The sequence below is a fragment of the Protobothrops mucrosquamatus genome, unplaced genomic scaffold, assembly GCF_001527695.2.
Source record: "Protobothrops mucrosquamatus isolate PMUCROS unplaced genomic scaffold, P.Mucros_1.0 scaffold1156, whole genome shotgun sequence".
In the NCBI taxonomy this organism is placed as follows: domain Eukaryota; kingdom Metazoa; phylum Chordata; class Lepidosauria; order Squamata; family Viperidae; genus Protobothrops; species Protobothrops mucrosquamatus.
The window spans coordinates 13,077-29,698 of NW_015387371.1; the positions used below are offsets into that span (position 1 = coordinate 13,077).

General features: G+C 41.1%; 1 protein-coding gene across 1 annotated transcript in view; it reads left to right on the top strand.

Annotated features, from left to right (window-relative positions):
- Positions 1-5,918: 5,918 nt before the first annotated feature.
- Positions 5,919-16,622, top strand: part of LOC107291623 (acyl-CoA (8-3)-desaturase) — a 26,383-nt gene continuing 15,679 nt past the window's right edge. The window contains exons 1-5 of the mRNA XM_015820643.1: positions 5,919-6,160; positions 13,072-13,182; positions 14,403-14,600; positions 15,333-15,434; positions 15,577-15,705. Coding sequence (XP_015676129.1) covers positions 5,969-6,160; positions 13,072-13,182; positions 14,403-14,600; positions 15,333-15,434; positions 15,577-15,705 — 732 coding nt within the window. The 5' untranslated portion in view covers positions 5,919-5,968. The remainder of the gene's footprint in view (positions 6,161-13,071; positions 13,183-14,402; positions 14,601-15,332; positions 15,435-15,576; positions 15,706-16,622) is intronic.

The following is a 16,622-nucleotide window of genomic DNA, read 5'->3' on the forward strand; positions in this document are numbered from 1 at the left end:
GAGGCAAACAGCTGCTGCAATCCCTGTACTTCTGGCTTCTTCTGGTATTTGGCAAATAGAACAGGACAGCTGCCAACTGAGACCCATCCCTGAACATCAGTAGTCACAATGGCTATCAGAACAAAAGTTTGTATCATCATGAGTGAGTCTTTTGCTAGACTGAGCTTCAGCTTGTGTGCAAGACTGGTGTGTGTGTGTGTGGGGGGGGGGAATCAGCAGCCCTTCAGCTTTTGCTGAACTCTTAAGTCCCAGAATCTCTTGCTTTCACTCATGGTAGATGCATGTCTGGAAGTTGTAATTCTAGAGAGCCCACAACCTGAATAGATGACTGGATGACAGAAAGCTTCCTCCAGCAACTCAGAGTGGCTCATATGAGACAATCTCCATTTTCTCCCCACAATTATTATATTGTATGGCAGATTGAGTTGAAAGAAAGTGATTAGCCCAAAGCCATTCAGTGATTTTCCACAGTGGAGGGTGGACTTCAACCTACCGTAGGATTACTTCGTCAGCTCAGTGCTTTAACAATTTATTCTTTGTTTCTTCTGAAATGTATCTTTTATAACTGCAGAAAAAAGCATGCCAAAGAAACTGATTCACTCTTTCCTGCTCATAAATATTCCATTTATTTTTCCCAATATAATACAATAATTGTTTCCCATTCAAATATACAAGTACCTATAGGAAATATACTTGTCCATAGTCAGCTTTAATTCTATGCACAGGTGTCAGAAAGAGAGAGAGAGAGAGATCCCTGGCTTTAGTAAAATACTATACAAATATCATTGTTCTTCAAGGTCATGCTCAGCTATTTCCTGTATCTCTGTGTTTTGTTTCTCTTTTGTAAATTATAAACACAGGCTCCTCTTTGCTTGCTTGAGATATACCATGCTTTCAAATACTTAGTGGGGGCTAATAGAAATGTGGAAAAAGGGACATTCCCCCAGGAAGAAGAAAAAAAAACCATTGCATCACTTCTCTCTTAAACTTCTCTCTTAAAGAGCTAGGTCACATATAACAAATGATACCCCACCCACACCTGCCTGGCTGAGCTCAGCTAGTCTTCCACTTCAAAATAAACATCTGAAAAGCTTTCTCCAACCTATTGCCTTTCCATTAAGGACCACAGCTCCCTGAGTTGGCCATCCTACCTGGGAATAGCTGGCAGTTATAGTTTCAACACTCGTGGGGGTTGGAAAAAAACTAATCTGAGTTTGGGAGTCAGAGATTCAAGCAATAATTCATGATGGAAAGGCAAGTCTTTTTTTTACCTTTTTACCCTTACTCTGATTTAGGAGGATGATATCCAACTTGAAAATAACATCTAGTTTGAATGCCGGTGTCAACGCTGCTAATATTAAATATTCTTGCTTTGACAAAATATGCAGAACTGTCTGGGTCATCAATATTAGCAGCGTTGACAGCCGGAATAACGTTGAATTTAGCCATAAACCACACAATGTGCTTTACCAAGTGCAGATACTCCAGCACTCTGTGTACCTCTCAGGCCTCCCGTTGCTTAAAGGTATCCTTAGGCTATGGTCGTTGCTATGCAGAAGACCAGTTCATCTTATTTAGTTGAGTTTCAGCATTGGTTGCATCCCAAACAACATCTTTTTGTGAGGTATTCAGCTTTGGCCACAGAAGGGAATACCAATTAATTCACCCTATTTTCTTTTAAGCATGGTGCCAATGGCCAATTAGGCAAAAGGTTACACGTTGTAGCGACAGCTTGGGAAATCAGCTCAGACTAGCGTTGCCCTGATTAAACAAGTGCTCTGTGTCCTGGAGAGAAGGAGAGAGATTGAATGTGAGAGGTTGGTGGGTGGGAGAAATAAGAGGAGAATTACAAATAGGAAAAGGGAGGAAAAAAGTGTAGGGCAAAAACTGAAAAGAAACAAAAAGATAAAGGAATGAGGAAAAAAAAATAGATGCTGTGAGGTTTGCTGCATTTAAAAGATAGAGAATCCTCTGCAGCTCAAGCCTCCTGCCGAAATTCAGAGTTCCCTATATAATTTAAGATATCATTTCCTTTATTTGGAAGACTTAAAATAGTCAAACAAATGGTGCGAATTTCGTTAAAAACTTAGGGGGTCTTCGCAAAGAACAGAAAAAGTCTTTTAAAAAAATACGGAGTAACTCATTGACTTCTCTTTAACAATTCCAAAATTAAAAGAAGCACAAGGCAAATGGAAGACCTCCTCCTCCTCTTCCTTCTTTGAGTAACTGTTGATTCCTGGTGGCTGCCCGGACTGGTCCCTGCAGTATTTGGATGTGGTTTGCCCTTGTCTTCTTCCTAGGGCTGAGTAAATGACTTGCATAAGGTTATTTAGCTGGGCTTCTGCCTAAGGCAGGACTAGAATTCATGGTCTTCTAAGTTTTTTAGCTTGGTGCCTTAACCACTATACCAAACTGGCTCTCCTAGGTCACTCTAGACCAGTGGTTCTCAACCTTTTTAATGCCGCGACCCCAACTGGTTGTAAGTCGAGGACTAAACCGGTCGTAAGTCGAGGACTACCCAACCGGTCGTAAGTCGAGGACTTTCCCTGCCCGGGAGCACTGCGCATGCGTGGTTCCGCCCCCTGCGCTGGCTGAGGCGTAGCTGGCAAGCGGCAGAGACGGAGCAGGCCGACCACCAGCTGGCCCAGCCCAAGTGAGGTAAGGCACCCGCCGGAAAAGGGAAAAAGATGGCGGACAAAAAAAATGGCGGACAAAAAAATGGCGGACAGCCTTGCTTGGCGACCCCCATGAAATGGTCGATCGACCCCAAATGGGGTCCCGACCCACAGGTTGAGAACCACTGCTCTAGACCTTCCGAAAAGGTTTAAGGACATTGAACAATTTTATATATTGCATAACCAGTTAAATATGGTTGAAGAATAATCCCACCAAAGAGGCAAGTGTTCAACCAGATCTCTGGCTAATTTCATGCCTCTATTCCTCGTCAGCTCTTGTCCCTTTCAGACAGAAACAGTACAGTCATTTTCCCTGGTGCTAGTTCTTCTGCATTTTTTACCTGCCAGTTTTCTATTTATCGGAAGAGGAGTCCCTTTAGAAATTAGCTCAAAGAAGAGATTATTATAGAAATTCTCCTGTGGAGGCTGGTGTTCCTATATCTTTTTTAGATACAAGGTGGATGAAAAATGTGAGAGAAAGGCTGTCCTGCTTTGCTTGGTGCAATAATCTTTCCAGAAATCTAAAATGAAATTTAAATAAAAATCAGGCTTCTATTTAAAGAGATAGGATCATACAGAAACAAAGAATCGTTGGGTTGGAAGGAACCTTAGAGGTCTTCTAGTTCAACCTCTTTCTCATGGAAGGAATTCTCAGATTGTCCTAGACCAGGAATGTCAAACACATGACATCAAGTGATGTCGCGTGATGTATCACGACTTTTCCCCCATTGCTGGCAATGGGGTGGGCGTGGTTTCGGCATGACACATCCGGCTTGCCGGCTGGCAGTTTGACATGTCTGTCCTAGACCAATAGCTGACCAGCCTTTGCTTGAAAACTTCCAATGACTAAGCCTCCACAACTCCAGGAAAAAGACTATCCTTAATACAGTAGTCCTCAACTTAGGATCACAATTGAGCCCAAAATGTCTGTTGCTTAAGACATTTAAGTGAGTTTTGACCCATTTTACGACTTTTCTTGCCACAGTTGTTAAGTGAATCATTGCAGATGTTAAGTTAGTGACACGGTTGTTAAGTGAATCTGGATTTTCCATTGACTTTGCTGGTTGGAATCTTGCAAAAGGGGATCACATGACCTCGGGACACTGCGACCGTCATAAATATGAATCAGTTGCCAAGCATCCAAATTTTGATCATGTGACCATGGGAATGCTGCAGGGGTTGTAAGAGTGTAAAAGGGTTGTAAGTCCCTTTTTTTGTACCATGGTAATTTTGAATGGTCACTAAATGAACTGTTGTAAATCAAGCACTACCTGTAATTCTCCCAGTTAGGAATTTATTCCTTTTTTTTTTAGTTTGAATCTCTCTGTGTAAAACTTACATACCGTGGTTCTTGCTGTATCCTCAGGCAGGGCAGAAATAAATCCCTGCCCTTTTTTATTTTGACAGCGCTTCATGTACATTTTGCATAGGCAAAATGCCCTCAGTTTCCAGGTGTTAATGTGGAAATTCTTGTTCCTTATAAAGATATGGGAGTTTTGCCCTTTCTCTGGGGTGTTTAAATCTTGGCAGAGAGTCAGAGAGTCAAAATAGTTCATAATGCTTGCACTGTAACAACTGTTTGGCATGGTGTTGCTCCAGACAACCTTTGCATAAATTAATCCATTCAAAATGTACTGTGCATCATTCACTCAACCATTTGTATGTTCTTCTTTAACTGGCTGGGGAATTCTGGAAGTTGAAATCCACAAGTCTTAAAGCGGCCAAGTTTGAGGACCCCTACTCTAGTTTGATTCCTCTTTTGACTCCACCCCCCAGGCCCTGCCACTCCTTTATCTCAAATCCCAAAGCAAGTTTGAATCTTGATTTTGTTTTCTGCATCCAGGCTTTCTTAATTAGTATCAAGTGGTCTTTGACTGCCTTGGAGTAAATGCAGACTTGCAATTTCTTGTTCCAGCCATCCGTTCAAATATTTCTTCTCACCTGCTTATTATGTTCTCTTTTCTGTGCTTTATGTACTTACTTTTGTTTACCCAGAAATAAACAACACGATGGGTGTGTATGTCTGTGGTGTTCATAATTGAAGGGGAAAAAAACAAGCCTTTTTAATAAGTGGAAACCACACACTCTACTTTGAACCAATTTCATTGTCATTGCACAGGAAAGAATACCAGGTGCTGTCCATTTGGCAGTGGACTTTCTTCCTCAAATCTTTGTATGTATGACATCATCCTGTGAATTGGTGAGTGGTATTTATTTCAAATATCTTTTTGTTTTTTACTGGAAAACTATGAAGACACCAATAGAGATCCCTCTGAGGAAAACAAATGCCATGTGTTGTTACTGTATGAACATCACCACAAAAGGTTCCATTCAGATCAACTGCCAGACAATAACAAGAAATCAGGATCTCAAATGGAACATTTCCACAGAGGCCCAGGGATTTATGAGGAAATTTGGGTAGATTTCAGTGTGATTTACTTCAACATGTATGGTTTTAAGAGTAGGATTGCCTCGGGTATCATAATCCCATTATTGTACATTCCTATTGCTGCCAAATACACATATACTCTAAAATGAAATGGAAGCCCACAGGTATGATCACATACTCATATAATCTCTGCATTAATGATACACATTAATTCTCCCTTGGAATTCCATGCCCAGGTTTACTGGGGGTGGGGGGTGGGAGCTAATTTAGTTGTCTTGCAGTGGCCTCACAGGTGCTCTATATACAATATTGACATTTGGGTGTAGAGGTGAGGATTTGGGAAAGACAGGAAGAAGCACCATCAATCAACGATTTTGTCTGGTGGGGAATTATGGGAAGGGTCATCCATCAGATCGGGAAGGCACCAGGTGGAGAAAACGCCTTAAATCCGGAAGAGCGTGCCAACTTTCTTCCTCCTAAACAAAAGCGTCAAATGGAAGGCAAGGCACTTCCTAAAAAGAGAAGGTGTTGGGAATGTGGGGAGGCGCCCAGAACTCGACTCTTTTTAAAGGACCACGAAGATATTACGGTACTCTCACGAGAAATGAAGCGCTGAGGTAGGGAAAACAAAAGGCGCCGCGTAGTTCCATCAAACCAGCCCGCTCCCCCCCCCCCCCCCCGAGAGCGCAGGCACCCGGCTACCACCGGGGATCCCTTCCAGGAGCAAAATCCGGCGGTCTTTTCCGACGAAGGCCGAGAAAGCGGCCGTCCAATCGGGTCTCGGAGGGGCGGGCTTGGAGGCCGACCGAGGCTGATCGTTCGGTAGGTGACGGCGCTCAATCCGCACGGACGACGGGCTGCAAGAGAGAGCTGCTCTCGGTCCCTTGTGGCGGATGTTGCTGGGATGGATCCCTCGCAGCCGGCCTCTCCTTCCTCTCCGCGGTTCTTCAGCTGGGACGAGATCAAGACTTACTCGAGCCAGACGCCGGAGCGGTGGCTGGTGATTGACAGGAAGGTCTACGACATCAGCCAATTCCACAAAAGGCATCCGGGGGGCTCCCGCGTGATCAGCCATTATGCTGGACAAGACGCCACGGTGAGAGGGAGAAAAGAGAGAGAGAAAGGGAGAGAGGGAAGGAAGGAAGGAAGGATGGACGGACGACTGTCTGGAGGAGATCCCTCTGAGCGGCTGTCGGGGACCTGGGAGGGAACGAGAGAGGCGGGGCGGCAGAGATCCTTTGTGAGCATCCTCTGGTTTGATGGTGGGGGCTGGGAGAGTGCTTGCAAAGAGCTCGATTGGAGGCATGGATGGAGAGATGTTTCAGGGACAAGATGTTTTGGGACCTGCAGAGCAGAGTATCGGAAGCTAAAAAAACGAGCTTCTAGGTATCATAATCTACATTATGCATTCTTATAAATAATGTCCCTGTTGCATAGGTGTCCCCAGGAAGAGCACTGTGGACTGCACCTTCCTTGAATTAATGTTGGAAGGTTCCACCCAGCTAGGCTGAATTCTTTTGCATGCAGAGCTGTCCTGTTCTCTCAGCAGAGTTTTATGATCTGTTTGTTATTTGGATCAAAATTAGAGAAGGGGTCACAGTAAGCCTCTCCTCTGGCAACAGAGCAGCTGACAGCAGCTCCTGTGTGGTGAAAGAAAGAGCATTCTGCACATGTTCAGAACAACAATGGTTTAAGGGCGGAGTTCTGAGGCGAGCAGTGATTCAAAGGAAGGTAATAGACTGGAGACGTTCTAGAATTGCAAAGTTATAGAATGACTAGCAGGGGGAAAGAACTTGTTTAAGAGTTCATGTAAGGGAAACTTTTTAACGTGGCATGAGTTTTCCTAGATTAGAGGAAAGCTTGTACAATACTATATTTGCACTCCCATAGGCTCTAATCCAAGAAAATCATTGCTAGAATGTTCCCTCCACTGTAGAGTGTTTATGATCAAAAGCAAGATGAGAAGGGCAAGGACAAAGAAGACTGTGTATGAGTGGAATGTAGAAATGTACTTCCTTATGCCAAAAGCAAAAACTCAATCCCTGGATCAGAGGTACAGTAAATAATTTTCTGCAACCACACAAATGGCTGAGTAGACACTGACCAACCCAGTAAAGGTCCTGAAAGGACTTGTATGTTTCCCCCCCACTCTCCACTCATGGTTCTAGAGTTTTGGATTTCAGCTTAGTCTATCACTTCTGGAAGATGTTCAGTTTGGAAGCCACCTTTTTCCTGGAATTTGTCCTGGATCTGTTGCATCTCCAGTGGCTCGCAGAATGTGGTAGATCTCTGAGCATGTGCAGGGAGTCTTATTGCCACTTACAAGCCTTCAAAGTAGCTGGAGCATGAGTCATTTGGGCTCTGTTCACTGAGAGATAGTAGAGGAATTGAACTATGAAGATATCTCTGGCTGTGGGTAAATAGCATCTCTTTAGACAGGAGGGTAAATTAATTTAATTTAATTTATTAAATTTATATACCGCCCTATCTCCCTTGCGGGACTCAGGGCGGTGAACAGGCGATACTAAAAACCACGATAATAAATAAATAGTTTGTTTTAAAATAGCATTTCTTTAGACAGGAGCCTCCATTCAATATTCAGCCAATGGAAATACTGAGAATTCAGAGAATGTAGTATGGGCCCTTCCACAAAGTGGCTACTATGGAGGGCATGGTCGTAGTTATCAGAAGATAACATGCTGAAGTTTTACCTGCTACCACCCAAGATGCTGTCTGACCACCCGAGATGCTGTCTATTATCACAGCTTACCTTTATCTCTTCTCTGGGCACAGGATGAAATAGCTGTGGTCACTCACATTATTATTTTCTTGGAATGCCTGGGCCTCAGAGTCATTCTTAGAAATAAAGATAATGCCTGACCCTGACAATTTACAAAATCTAACTGATTGTTATAAAATGAAAACAATGAGAAAAACAAAATCAGTGACACATGTTGCTAGTAAATGCCGGGGAGGAGTTAGCACACATGTTAGCATCCATAGGTACCATAGGCATTAGAATATATGTCCAAGAACTTGGAAAAAATGGAACTTTGATGTTATACAGGCTGACAGGAGCAAGAGTGCTTTATGCATAAAAATGGAAGGGCACTTTAATTCCCACAATGGATGAATGGCTGCAAAAGTTGATGCAGTCAGCAGAGATGGCTAAATTGACTCTGAATAAAGAAAAGAAGACTTTTCTTTTTCCTTCCCCCTTTCCCCTACCCTTTTCCCTCTTCCCCCTTTCCTCCTTATTTTTCCATTATTTTCATTTTCCTTTGTATTTCTGTATTTTATATTTTGATAAACTAATAAAAATATTTGAACCCAGGCTTTAGAATACATGTCCAAGGAAGGCTGTAGTCACCTCTACATATAAGAATTATAAGGTGGATCCTCTGCTGGAAAACTTTCAAACTAGCCATGCAAAGAAAGAATATTTTCTCTGGTTAACACATATTCTTTTCCAATGACAAGCTTTCACAAGACCAATAGAAGGGTCACCCCTCTCTCCTCCCCCCCCAGTGAAGAATATTTAAGGAGATTCAACCCAAATCTATGCTTGGGCATCTGCATATATAGATGTGTTATGTTCCCATGAATATTGCCCCTGACATTTTTTCTCATCTGACATTTTAGAAAAGCTTAGTTATCGTGTAATTTTACAGTAATTAATAGGGAGCTAGTATGTAAGTTTGCATGCAAGATGTGGAAAGGCGTGCATATCACGCTATGGCAAAGGTGGTCAATCTAAGCTCTAGGGCTAAATACATTCCCCAAGCTTCTTTTTTGCTGGGATCTGAGGCCATTGAACCACAGCTGTGAAAAAGAGTGGCTTGGCTTTTTATTATTTTGAGCCAGAAAACACCAAAGCCACTAGTGTTAGCCTTACAATACACCTAATGCTTAAAAAAAACCACATGGAAAATTATTATTTATTTGTATCTCACCTTTATTATTTTTTTTACAAATAACTCAAAGTGGCAAACATATCCAACACACCTTCCTTTTCCTATTTCCCCCCCTCAACAGCAACCCTGTGAGGTGGGTTGGCTGAGAGAGAGTGACCTGCCCAAGGCCACCCAGGTGGGACTAACCATTAGATCAAACTTCCCTCTAAATGTGGGAAAAAGCTCCCCAAATCTTGACCACATCCATGTATGCATATAGCCTCATTCACTTTAAATCAAGGTCCTTGCCCTTCTCAAAAATGGTCAGAAAGCTATATCATTTGAACATTTGACATATTCAGGCATGTACTGTAAGTGGTTCTTTAATTCATGGGCTGGATATATTAACATGATATTCCTGGTAGAAATTCTGGATGAAGTATTTTATATTAGTAACCTGGATATAATTTTCACTTTTCTTTAAGCTTTGTTTGGGAACAATTTTGCAAATGCTGGTGTATTTTCTTGGCAACATTCTGAGCTTTTCTGATCCTTTTATGACTAAACATGGCAGTGAAAAACAGATTTTTGTTGTGACCTGTTGGGAGAGATTTTGTAGTTGCATAAGGGGGATTTAGCTTACAGTGCAGAAGACAAAAAAAACCCTGAATAGTTGATTTTTAGAATACTGCATTGATTGATTTTTATCTCATTGTTGCCTCTGAGAACGGAAGCTAAAATTTTCATTTAATGTGCATTTAAAATGCATTTTAATGTGCATTTAAAATCCAACTTTGCTAAGGATAGTCACTGCTGAGCTCCGGTTTGTATCTAAATTAAGTCTTCTCTTCACTTAGTATCTTTAGCCCAAAATTAATTTAAGCCTCTATTTATAGTTTTCCTTAATCCTACTAACTGAGGGGAATCATTTCTACATTTAATATTTAATGTTTCATTGGATTCTTGGAGGTACTCAGATGTTTTGGGGCATACTGTAAATCTATTGTCAAAACCCAGGCCTTGTGAATTTGCATTGCAACAATCTTTCAACCACTCAGAGTTTCTGAGAAATATTAGGGCAAAACATGCCTCTGTATCTCTAAGAAAAACTTCATTGGCCTGGTTCATCACAAACATAGCAGAAGCTAAGCCTATACAAGCCTCCAGGACCATGTTTTTCAGAGGTGCACAAATTGTCTTAATAATCTAAGACAATCTAGAGAGAAATAGGCACTTTAGTCTTAACGTAACTGGAGCATAATGCTTTTTGTATAAACTGAAACAAAGCTGCTCATGTAACGAAAGCAAATATCTGAATAATTCCAGTTTTTCTAAAATAAGACTTTTTTCACTGGCATGCTAAGAAAAGCAAGCAAGCTTATTTCTAAAAGAAAAAAATGCATAGAATCAGACCCTCGTTTGTGTCTTGCTGACACACAAAGCACTGTGATACTAAAAAGATGCTGTGCAAATGATCTGCCCATCATTGCCCCCTTCCTCTCCCTTTCAGACATTATTGCCAGGTTTTACATCCACCATTGTGATGATTGGTTGAAACTTATGGTACCACCGTCTTCAGCTCTGGCTGTGACCCACCCACTTTCCCATTTGCAGTTAAAAAAACTGACCAGGAAATCTCAGTCTTCTCACTCTCTCACTCTCACTCCCTTCAGATAAGTTTTACCAAGGAACGTTTGATGTTTCTTCCTCTGATGAGATTCTGGAGCTCAGCTGGAGGCTGCTGTATCAACAATAGAATTAAAGCCCTTTCTTGGTGCACACCAGTTAAAGGACTAATATTGCCCACTATTTACAACAGTAGGTCAGCATGCCCTGAGCTGGCCTTTCTGGGTTTTGGTATATAGCTGGAGAAATCTGCTCTTTTGGTACAGTAGGATGTTGGCAATTTAGAGAGAGTATGAGCTACGTACAGGTGCAACAATGAAAATCTCAAGCATTTAAAGAAATTTAATCTGGCCCATGTATTCATGGACTCAACCCCACTTCATAAAGGATAGGATATTTTTTTGTATAGCTCTCCTTTCATTTCATTTCTATCATTCACTTGTAGAAAGATTTACCCAGGAGATGATGATGGAGGAGATAATTTATTCCAAGTATAGAGAGTTTGATAGTGGTGGAGGCGCTATGAACACAGTAGCCAGAAAGAAAGTGCTATTCAGAAAATATTCTTGATAACTAAAGTTTCCTGTAGTCAATAAGCTAATTGTCACAGGAAGATACATTTGTTTTTTTACTCATTCCCAAAGGCACTGGATGGCTAACAACCTTGACATAAAATAACAATCCCCTATGTATGTATGCATGTATGCACATATGTATTTATGTCTATATTTGCATTTACAAAAAAAATAATGAAATGTTATTGATTCATGACCCTTGTGATAAAACTAACGCACTTGATGAATTGTGATTTAACTGTTTCAACAGTCTGATTTTTTTTTTTATTTGAGAGTAGACACTTTAAACAAACATATAGTATTCCAGGAATACAGGTTTCTATAGCAGCATCTAGTGGCCAGAAGCAAACAGTGTAACTTAGTCATTTAATTGTCTTGGCTTCCATTCAGATTCCTTTCAGGAATTGCCAAAACGAATGCAAAGGCTTTCAAATCAAAAGAAGAAGTCATTGGAACCAATGTGCTGGCTGGAGACTCGTCTAAGGACTAACAACCTCTCTGCCGTTACACATAATTCTTTTTCAAAAGAATTTTGAAAAAAAAAAGATTGAAATAACAAGTGAGAGAGATTTACTGACTAAATACTAAGGTGACCAACTTTTTTATAATGAAAAGGAGGACACAAATAAATTGAACAAAAAAAATCATAAATAAAAGAAACATTTTATTCATTGCAACAATAATACAGAATACACAATAATATGATAAATGCAGAGTGGGCCCTGCGGCTCCCAAAGCACCAGCCACGCTGGCTCCAGCCCCGGGGGGCAGCCCACCATCGATACACCCCACCTGCAGCTGCCCTGCCAGCACCACCACCCACCCTGCGCAGCCCCGTGTAGAGCAGGCCCCGCGGCTCCCACAGCACAGGGGGCAGCCAGCTGCCGCCGCCCCTCACACCCCCGCCCGCAGCAGCCCCGCCGCCCCTGCCTCTTGCGCCTGCAGCCATTATTGCCCTAGGAGGGCCGAAGATCAAGAGAAACTTACCGTAGTGTCGCCGCTCCAGTCTCCTCCAGATATCTTCGGGGCTAACTAGGAGATGGTGTAGTTGGGTAGCAGGAAGGGGTGCAAAGTTCCTGCCAATTTGCCTTCGCTGCAGACAACTTGCATGTGCAAAGTTTGCCAGCCGCGCTCAGCAGCAATTTGACGTGCTCAGCAGCAATTCCTTTTTGCTTTTGAAAGCCAATAAGGGGAGTAGCACAGCTCATGCAAAAGTTGAAAAAAAAACCATCAAAAAAAGGTGCCGGAACACCATTCTGAGCGTTCTATGAGAAAAAAAAAGCCCTGCAGATTAGTCTTCAAATATCGAAAAGGAGGACATGTAGGAGGACACTTTTCAAGGGAGGACAGAACTCACAAAAGGAGGACTGTCCTCCCTAAAGGAGGACGGTTGGTCACCTTATAAATACAGTTTCTTAAAAGGCGTAAGTTTTTGTTAGCTGCAGCTGACTTCATCAGATGCCTAAAATGATTAGACCAAGGCAGAATTTAAACTAGGTGAGGCAGAGCAGGAAGGGAAAACCAGACTCTTTGTGGTGTTTTTGGTAATTTTAAAACTTGGACTTAGGTGAAGGTTATAGGAAAAACTATTTGGACAGCCATGTGAATTATTTGGAGACAGTGCCAATTTAATATAGCAAAAAGTTAGCATGCTTCTAAAATGAAGTTAATAAAATGGAAACCTTTAACCACCACATCCATGTTTATTCAACATTATTAACAATAGACAACAAAATCTGCTCCAGCTTTAAGAATTGAATGGATTCCTTCAACTCCATTTTTTTCCAGGCTTATAATTAGATTTCTTTAATAAAAAACAAAGGTCTTCTGAAACAAAAACGGAAGCTTGTTTTATTGATCATTTTGTGTGCACAGCCCTATAATTTTTGCCTTGTTCTGTTTTGGTTTTGCAGGATCCTTTCACGGCATTCCATTTGGATAAGAATCTAGTGAGGACATATTTGAAGCCTTTATTCATTGGGGAGCTTGCAGCAGATCAGCCCAGTTTTGAACCCAACAAAAATGTAAGTTTTTCTGAGAACTGCCTTGAGAAAGAGCTCTTTGCTGATGTTATGAGGAATCTGCAGTAAAAAAATGGGAATAAGGTCAAAGATACCTTCCTTTGGTGGCCTGCCCAAAATGGGAAATTCAGAAACATACTGTAAGGAGGACTGGGAAATGTTAAGAGGTAGTTTACAGGTGAGAGAAGACTGGATAATACCAGAACAATAACAAAAATGATCAATCAGAGTCTTAAAATGGGGATAACTAGGAGATGTTTGGAGGGAGAAATATGAAATGTGATGTGAAATGTCTCATATATTCATGTGCCAACTTTCAGAGCAATTTTTTTTTAACTTGGAATGATATCTCAATGGGAATGGGCTTTCTAAAAAGGATACGTAGTCGAACATAGCACAAAGCCACATACTCTGCATCATTACAGGGATTTTTTTTTTCCAAAGTCTTTTGTCATGAAACTAGAATAGAGATGGCATCACTCTAAGGTATATTGAGTAGCATCAGGACAAAAGCCACATTTGCCTTTAATTTTGTTAACATAAAAGTTGATTCAATTACGTACCTCATAAGAAGCTTGCTTCCTGGTATTCAGGATGCTGCTTCTAACCACTACATGCTTGAAGCTCAAAGCATTGTTAGAGACCCCACACACCCACTTTATGGTCTGTTTCTGTTGCTCCCCTCTGGGAGGAGGTTTCAAAGTATTTCTAGCAGGACTACTTGATTCTGTAATAGCTTTGTTCCCTATGCCATCCGTCTGGTAAACTCACAAGATTCGTTTTTCTCGTCATGCACAAGTATACTTAACCTGAACTAGACTGTTGTTTCTCTGTGTCATATAATATATGTGGGTATATGCATAATTCTGTATTTTTTTATTTTTGTCATATTTATGTAGTGTATATCGGAGGTGCTGACCCTTTGAGGGCTGTATGCGATGAAATTTCATTTTGATGTATGCTGATTAGTGTACATTCAAAGTGACAATAAAGTTATTATTCTATTATTCTATATTATTCTGTGCCAAATGTATATTGAATATTTTCCCCTTTGTATGACTTTTTTATTGTTATATTTTGGTCATATTTTTTTCGGAGACTTTAAAGGCTTCAGACTATTGTGGTCTTTACAGGTGCCCACGGCCCAAGGTGTCAGGTTGTCCACTTCTGAATAAAAAGTTGCCTTCAGAACAAAGGAAGTATAATACTGTGTTTTTTCATAGAAAGAACTTGTGGAGGACTTCCGTGAGCTTCGCGCCACTGTTGAAAAGATGGGACTACTGAATTCCAATCATCTCTTCTTCCTCCTGTCCCTTCTTCACATCTTGCTGCTAGATGTATCAGCCTGGCTCAATATATGGTACTTTGGAACATCCTTGGTGCCATTCCTCATCACCGCTTTGCTACTTGGGACTGTCCAGGTAATCGGTCGATCAGATTAAGCAGAGCAGGGCTTGAAGTTTCAACATACTAAAGATCTGTGATAATTTAGACCTCTGTGAGGAGAGGTATCTGTTTGCATTACCCTTACTTTCTNCGGAGGAGTTCTCGCCTACATCGTCCATATAGGACGACTCGGGAACTCAACTCCTACCCCGGGCAGCTCACCGATCCCCTTATGCCCAGGGGAAAGGTATCAAGCCGTTTGACAGCAGATGCTGGCTGTCAAACCGGCTTTTACGCAAAACAGGCGGGAGGCAGCAAACAGCTGCGACCAGCGAAATCGCCTGCCACCCTTACTTTCTAATTCAACTTTTCTCTCTAGATAAACCAATATGGTAATCATAGCTCTTTTCATCTGATCACCCTTGGTTTCCCATTTTGGACAATTGTGCCCATTATCCTATACCATCTATGCAAAGAAAGCTCTTTCCAAGTATGCTAGTAATATTTTTTCCCCTTCAGATCTCTCCACTTTTTCATAAAACTGTTGGTTTGTCTCCTCAGATCTAAGTCCATCTGCCTGTTAAACTTGTTTATTGTAGTACAGTACTCAGATCTCTTCTCCTTCTCTTCTCCCCCCTCCTCCTCCTGCTCCCATCAACCATCACTCTGTATAACCTTCTGAGAGCAAAGACTTCACAGGTTATATTGTAAAGCATTATGTGCACTCATGGCGTTGTGGTCATGCTAGCTATGGAAATGTTTTCCAGGCCCAAGCCGGTTGGCTGCAGCATGATTTTGGACATCTTTCTGTCTTTGGCAAGTCTAAATGGAACCACTGGATTCACAAATTTGTGATTGGACATTTGAAGGTGAGTTTCATGAAAATGGGCTCTTAGCCATGGCATGGCATTGGGGCTCAAGAACAATTGGGCCCCTTGCATTCAGATTTTGCTCTGCCTGGTCAGAAAATAAATATCTAAAGAGGCCTCTTGTATTTGCATTGTTTTACAGGGAGCACCAGCCAGCTGGTGGAATCACTGGCACTTCCAGCATCATGCAAAGCCTAACTGCTTTCGCAAGGATCCTGATCTCAACATGCATCCTTTGTTATTTGCCCTGGGAAAGATACTCTCTGTAGAGGTGAGACGTGTGGGATTTGGGGAATGTTTTGAAGAGGGAAATTTTCCATGCATCCTGAAGCATCAACTCTTTAGTGGAGCCCCAACATACTTTTAGATCTTCAAAAATTGTTACCACTGTGTATTTTTGAATCTAACAAAATGAAAAAAAATATCAATTACATCATTGGGATGGTGATATGAATTAGAAAGGAAAATAAATCTTAAACAACTATGTTTTGTCCTGGGCCTCTTTACATGAGTTAATAGTTTAATGTTGTTGAGGCTTATTTTGTCATTTGGACTGATTCAGAAATTTTCATATAATCTGTATAAATAAAAATGTAAATGTTCGTTTGTTCAAAATCTTAAATCTCCTAAAGTTCTTCACCAATTGCTTTGAAATTTTGACACAATGTTGCATTCGAATACGCGCGTGTTTTTATATACCTATATTACATAAATGTCACACCTGTGACAGGTAAAAACATGCTTTTTAAAAAAAATCAGCGCCATCTGTTGGACGTAAAAGCAACACACGCTTTTACCAGACTGAGCCACAGCAATGCGTGGCTGGGTACAGCTAGTTTTAAATAAAAAAGCACAGTTATGTAGATTTGTGTGAATACTGGCCTTTTTTCCATATATTTGACATAAAGACATAGTGAACAAGATTAAGTATAATAATTGATATTGGTCAAAACTACAACTTTAAAAGAACAAAAAGACTGACAGTGTATAGTGTGTTGACTTTAAAAGTTTTTAAATGGCTGGGTTTCAAACCTCATGGAAGTAAGGACAGCTAACTTAAAAGAAATGAAAATACTGGGAAATCTGAGTGGCAAATGGGATGAAGTTTTACTTCAGATCAAAATTCAGTATAAAAATAGAACACCAGAAGTGAAGGTACTTTCTACGTTACTTTATAAAGAGTCAGAC